General features: G+C 43.4%; 1 protein-coding gene across 1 annotated transcript in view; it reads right to left on the bottom strand.

The window, feature by feature from the left end:
* Positions 1-6,234: 6,234 nt before the first annotated feature.
* The window catches only part of LOC142475809 (protein HGH1 homolog), a 19,148-nt gene continuing 18,612 nt past the window's right edge, over positions 6,235-6,770 (bottom strand). The window contains exon 3 of the mRNA XM_075581543.1: positions 6,235-6,467. Within this exon, the coding sequence (XP_075437658.1) occupies positions 6,282-6,467 (186 nt within the window). The 3' untranslated portion in view covers positions 6,235-6,281. The remainder of the gene's footprint in view (positions 6,468-6,770) is intronic.

Here is a 6,770-nt window from a genome sequence, read left to right as displayed (position 1 = left end):
TCTTTTTACCTATCATTTTGTAATTTATACAGGTTCTGTTTAATTATAACGGTGTCCCACTGATTACACAGATTTCCCAAAGACTGCCCCTTTCACCCATTCATGAGGCGGTGACTCACTCTTGTTTCCTGTGAGTTATTGCGATGCTTTCCGCTTTGTTTTGCTGCTGTTGACCCAGACACACCTGTGTGTCACCAGGACCAGGGAGGCTGGGAGGGACCCCACTGTGTGTCACCAGGACCAGGGAGGCTGGGAGGGACCCCACTGTGTGTCACCAGGACCAGGGAGGCTGCGAGGGACCCCACTGTGTGTCACCAGGATAGCTGGTTTGTGACTTACAAAGAACAGGCATCTTGGAGTCGGGGGGTTTCTCCCCTCGTGCGGGTACTCGTCTGCTCCCTTTGGACAGCAGGACAAGTCTCAGCACAGATTCAGTTACAGGGGAGCAGATACAGGTCCCAGCAGAGGAGCAGTTACAGGGGAGCAGATACAGTCAAATAACTGTCCATACAGCTCAGCACCGCGCATGCACCCCCAATTCTGTTCTTTTAAGAAAAATGGCAGAACATGGTAGCGCTAAGCACCTTTGGGGATATGCGTTAGGGATATCAATACATAAAACTGACACATGAAACATTACAAAATGTGCAAACTTCTGAGGATCCATCCCCATAAAATCTATATATAGGACTTACAGTGAGGGCCTCAGGTGAAACTCCAAAGAACCTGCTTCTGCAAAGGGTGGGACTATTTATACCCTCCATACTGACATCACAGATCTTCAGGTAGCTAGCGGGAAGGGCAGAAACTGATAAGCCCTCACAGTTCACCCCTTATCCTAATAAACCCCTTCAAGAAATCAGTAGCCAACCAACTTTTATTTGCAAAGTCACAATGCGAGTTTATGGAGAACATCTGATTCGGTTATCCTCACGGAAAGGGCGTTCAAGCTTGGAGCAGCGACCAATGTCGCCTCTTTCTTAATAAGTTTCAGCGGATAAAGACCTTCCGCCTTCGCAGATTGAGGCATTGATAGCAACGTTCGTAAATCAGTGAAAATGTCAGGAAATGTAGGATCCAGTTCGTCACGCGGGAAGTCGGGAAGTCATTTGCTGTTATTTTTTTCGACAAATTAATTACACTACCTATTATATAAATTTAAAAAAAAAGTTTAATATAAAGTAAGGCTATATAAAATTAAAAGCAATATACTATTGGAATAAAAGATAATAAAAAATGCACAAATGCACAAAAACAATTGTAAAACCATAGTGGTATCTTTAAGGTGAGATGGTAGTGAAGTGACCATTGGTTGTAGAAAAAAATCACTATAGGTGGATAAATTAGAAGTGAGGGAATTAATCCCGGAAATAATGGGACGTCCGGGTGGGGAAGTGAGAGATTTGTGTATCTTGGGGATATAATAAAATATTGGAACAGTGGGTGTCTCTGTGAACAAATATTGATATTCCAACTTAGAAATAATACCAAGTTCCAGAGCTTCATACAAATGCGTTTTAATGAGACTCAAAAATTCCTTTGTGGGGTCCCTCTTTAATGTGACATATGAGATGGGGTCCTGTAAAAGGCGATGAGCTTCCTTAAAATAGTCCTCAGTATTCAAGAGGACTATTCCGCCTCCCTTATCAGCTGACCTTAATACAATGTCAGGATTGGACTTTAGTTGTTTAATACTTTTTTGTTCATCCCAAGTTAAATTGGAATATAATCCTAATTGTTTTTTCTTACACATATCTCTGAAATCCTGTTCAACCAGTTTTCCAAATAATTCTATATTGTGTCCTCTTGAGGAATAATGATTTTAATTTAAAATTTAGTGGTGAAAATAGCTCTGTAAGTATTCATTATCTCGATTTAGAGATTTACATTGAGGCCAAAACTGTACATACTAAAACGCATTTTAAGGCTACAAATGTAAATTCATATTTAGACCCATTTAGTTGTCACGATAAGAGATGGGTCCAAAATATTCCCTTTAATCAATTTCTCAGGTTGAAGAGAAATGATTCTAAGGCTGTGGATTATGAAGAACAATCTTTCTTTTTAAAGAAAAGATTCCTAGACAAAGAATATGATAGCGATTTAGTAAACTCTTCGCTCTAAAAACTAGAAAGGATTCCTAGGAAATCTCTGATGAAATATCATCATAAAAAGAGTGAGAAGAGACAAAATCAAATCCCAGCATTTATTACTCAATTTAGTGATACCCATTACAATGTTAGAAAATTCTGCAAAAACATTGGGGGATATTAAAAGCTGATCCCATTTTGGGTCCCCAACTAAAGTCCAAACCAGGGATAGTGTTCAGACGAGCACCTAACCTTAAACACATTCTGGCTCCAAGTCAAGTCTCCAGAGAGTCTATCGTATCTGGAGATATCAAAACTCGCCTAGGAGTTAAAGGCACGTACAAATGCGGAAAGTGTAAAGCGTGTAACCATATCTGTCAAGGGAAAACAGTTACATCAGGAGTTACTAACAAGGTCTACAATATTACAAGTTTCATTAATTGTCAGACAACGCATGTGGTCTGTGCCTTACAGTGTAGCTGTAATTTACAGTACATTGGGAAGACAAAAAGACCGTTTAAAATGCGCATGTTAGAGCACCTGAGAAATGTTAAAAACATACCAAAAATAATAGCAAAGGGTAAGCCATTAACTCCGCTTTTGAAACACTTTAAAGAAGTGCATAACAGTGAACCTGGTTGTATTAAATTTAAGGGACTTGAAAGTGTATCACTAGGTAGTAGACAGGGAAATAGAGATAATCATTTATTGAAACGGGAGCAATTTTGGATTTATGAGATGCATACCAGACATCCCTATGGTTTCAATGAATTAATTGAATTGACTCCTTTTTTAAGATAAGGTATTCCGTTTTTAATAAAATGAATTTATTAACATTTATTTGCATTAACATTTATGTATGTTTTTATATTTATTTGTTTTTATTTAATCATTTTTTCTTTTATTCATATACAGGTTTCAGCATGATTTGTTTACATAGTATATCATTTATGTTGTTAGAGGTATTTTTCCTGTATTTTTTCATAGGGGTGAGTGCAATGATTAATTTATACTCGCACACATCCCCCACATGAGTTGCCATACACCCTGTTGCCTAGTAACCTCATTTCAAGGTGTTTTAATCAGCGTAGCAATTAGGCAAAGTAAGGGTGTTTCTCTGAGGGGGCTGGTTTATTCAATCAGTTGCCGCCTATATATACGCGCGGATGACGCTGTACGTGACCTCCTGACGAAGTAGTTGGTACGAAATGCGTAGAGGTCACGACAGGTCATCCTGCGCGTGTATGCTGGTAAGCTGAGACGGAGCCTGCAGGAGACAGCAGCGGTTTTATCCATCTCCGCGGTGCTGAGATCCGGATCCTGTTCAGCCACCGCGAGTGTGCTGACTGTCTCAGTGTGAGTGTCCGTTTCCCTTTGCCAGTGCCCAACCCTATGGCGGTTTCTATACAAATCTGTTGATAGGTTGTTTTCATGTTTGTTTTTTTCTTTCATGTGTTTTTATATAAATGTTACTGTATTTGTATACTGTGCTGCTTAGGGTTTAATCACCATCAGGTGTTCTCCTGGGTAGTACTTAGCCGTCCAGCTGCACAGCTGTTCTGAGGTGGGGTTGGATCCCCTCAGAGTTTGTGTGTATTTTTAATAAATTACCTTCCACTAATCCCTGGTGCGCATTTGTGCATTTTTTATTATCTGGTATTTCAGGGTGCCCTCCCCCCTTTTCAAGGGGGGTTCACCTAGATTTGAGAGTTTCTGGGGAGACGCTTTATGTACATGCTGCAAAGGGATCATCCACACCATCATACAGCACGAGCGCTGAATATCCTGTTTATTCTACTATTGGAATAATGTAATAAAAAAATCTATATTTTAAAAGAGTGATAAGTAATGTTTGCTGTGTTTAATTAAAACTACGAATTTAAAATTATATTTTGGGCCACAGTATAACAGGGCAGTGAGGGGGCAGCAGGGTGTTGAGGTGTATAGGGAGGGGTATAACAGGGCAGGGAGGCATGTCATGGGAGAGGGGGTTTGGCCCGGTATTAAAGGGGTTACACCCCATTTGGCCACCCCCTGCTCTCACTTGGGGAGCTAGGGGTTAACGGGACTGCGGTCCAGTAATGTGTTTTTACCCTGCTTCAGCAACCAAAGGTATATTCCCCTGTAAATGTGTATTGTTCCCATTCCAAGGTTTGCACCACCACATACCCTGGGATTGATGCGGGAGGGAAAGGGTTAACTCAGTGTTTGTAGCCCTTTGTTCCATTTTCCCACCTTTTCTGGCTCCATTTTGCAGCTCTCCATAGGTTGCCATTGCAGCCCCATGCAACCTTATGGAGATTCCGGCGATTTGGGCCTGTTTTCGTAGAAGACCTGCAGGTGGCGCCCGAGAGAAGGAGCGGCGGTTCCCCATTGTAAGTCAATGGAGCCATCCATTTCAATGGGGATTCCTCGATGCCGACCTCCAGGAACGGGTTGGCAACCATCCAAACCGCAGACCGCAGAAGCGGATACAATGTCTTTAAAAAGAGCTTTTAATCACTACTAGTTCAAGGTCAACTACAATTGGCGTGGGAACCTTAGGTTCTAGGGCACCCAGAAATAAAATTCTTTTTGCCCTAGCCCCTAGGAACCCCCACACACGACCACCACCGGGTCCGAGAATGAGGGACCCCCGTAAAGGGTCGAGCTCAGCAGGAGGGTCGCGCCATTGACTCTAATGGCGGAGCGGAGGCCCCATTGAATCCAATGGCGGCACCAGGCCCATGCATTTCCTACGGCGGCGCCGGCCATTGATTCCAATGGGGGAAAAGCCACGTGGCGTTAAAACGGCTAAGTCCAAAACTGTAAAATGTGTAAGTCCATATCTCCGGTTCTGTGAGGACCAGAGGGCTGGGATTTGGGTCGCATGTAGTCACGGTTCCGGCATGACTGCATGGCCATTTCCAGCCCTCTCCGAACAACCAAACGGAGTATGGGCAAATGTAAAGAATTGTGGTTTTCCTATAGACTTCAATGGCGGAGTTGCTCCATTGAAAGCCTATAGCAGCGGAGCCCGTTGATTTCAATGGGAAAGAGTGAAAAGCAGAGATTCATTTTTAGAGCGGAGAATCCTGCATTAAAGTAATAAGAATTTTAACTTGTTTTTTTGTATCTCTGGTTCTGGGGGTCGCAGAGAGCTGAAACTTGGCCACCATGGAGAGTCACCTCCGGCATGAGGGACTGGTCAGTTTCAGCCCACTGGGCCCAGCAGAACAGATTATTTTAATATGTGAAGATATTAAAGAGTGAATTGTATTTTGGGTCTGGTATAAAAACTCAGAGCCCATATGGTATGGTAATGCTCAGGATGGGAGACAAGTGGTCTATCATAAACTCCTGATCAAAGACTCCCCCACCCTGCTTGTGTATGCGAGCACAAAGGAATGCAGGACATGGGTACTTGATAGTAAGTGTTGTACTTCACACCTTGGACAAAGGGTATCCTGGCAAAGCCAGACTTTAAGACGCCAAGCTTGTGGGCGGGGGGCTAGGGAAATAAGCCCCTGATTAGAATACTATCCACCCAGTGGGCGGGTGTTAAGGTGCCCCTCAAATGAGGTGGCAAAGAGAGATTGGGTGCAGGTGATTGTTCTCCAATGGCCTGCACTCAATAATAAGGTATAGGACTGGAATTGCATATAAACCAGTGTCAATCCTATACTCAGTGGTTCGTGTCTTCGTGTCTGTTCGTGATGTCTTCATCTGAACCGGTATTGTGGGTTAGGGTTATTGCCAATCCTGTATCCTGATTGATTTCTTGTCCAACCCCTTAAGTAAGTGTCTATATTTTTCCTGTTATTTGTATATCTTGTGTGTTCACCTTCTTTAAGGAATAAACTCTAATTTATTATATCTAAGCCGTGTTCAATTCAACCCAGATATTTTGTCGTGTATTATTATAACCTATCACTAGCTACCGTGACAGGCTCTATAATAAACTGGTGGCAGCGGCAGGACTGAACTGAACCTGTATTACAGTTCACTGCGGGACTCTGTAACACAGTTGGAAGTTGGAAGCCCTGGGATAAGATTCACAGCACCTAATACTGTCCTCCATACAGAAGAATAATGGTCGTTAGGATCGACGCTCTCGCTGGACGTCTCCCAGAACACTCTACAAAGGAAAGAGAGAGTCACACGGTCACATGAACAGGAGCTGTCTCTTTATGACATCACATCTTTCCGTCTCTACTCCTTGGAATGTCTTTTGGCTGTCTCTTCCTCTGGCTGCCCCTGTGCTGTCTCTTGCTGCAGGTCTCTCAGAGCTGTCTCTTCCTCCTCATCCAGACGTTGCAGTTTCTCTTCCACCTCAAGAGGGACGATCACTTCCAAGAGATTCTCCAACCCAGGCTCCGGCTCATCCCCAATCAGAACCTGAGAGAGACATTCCCAATCACAACCTGAGAGACATCCCCAATCACAACCTGAGAGAGAGACATCCCCAATCACAACCTGAGAGAGACATCCCCAATCACAACCTGAGAGAGACATCCCCAATCACAACCTGCTCCTCACTAACAGCCACCAAGCTACCAACTGCTCCTCACCAACAGCCACCAGGCTACCAACTGCTCCTCACTAACAGCAACCAAGCTACCTACCTGCTCCTCACCAACAGCCACCCAGCTACCTACCTGCTCCTCACTAAAAGCAACCAAGCTACCTACCTGCTCCTCA

Source organism: Ascaphus truei, unplaced genomic scaffold (genome assembly GCF_040206685.1).
Source record: "Ascaphus truei isolate aAscTru1 unplaced genomic scaffold, aAscTru1.hap1 HAP1_SCAFFOLD_1398, whole genome shotgun sequence".
Classification (NCBI taxonomy): domain Eukaryota; kingdom Metazoa; phylum Chordata; class Amphibia; order Anura; family Ascaphidae; genus Ascaphus; species Ascaphus truei.
Note: the sequence above shows the minus strand (reverse complement) of the source record. Positions and strands in the feature narration are given on the sequence as shown.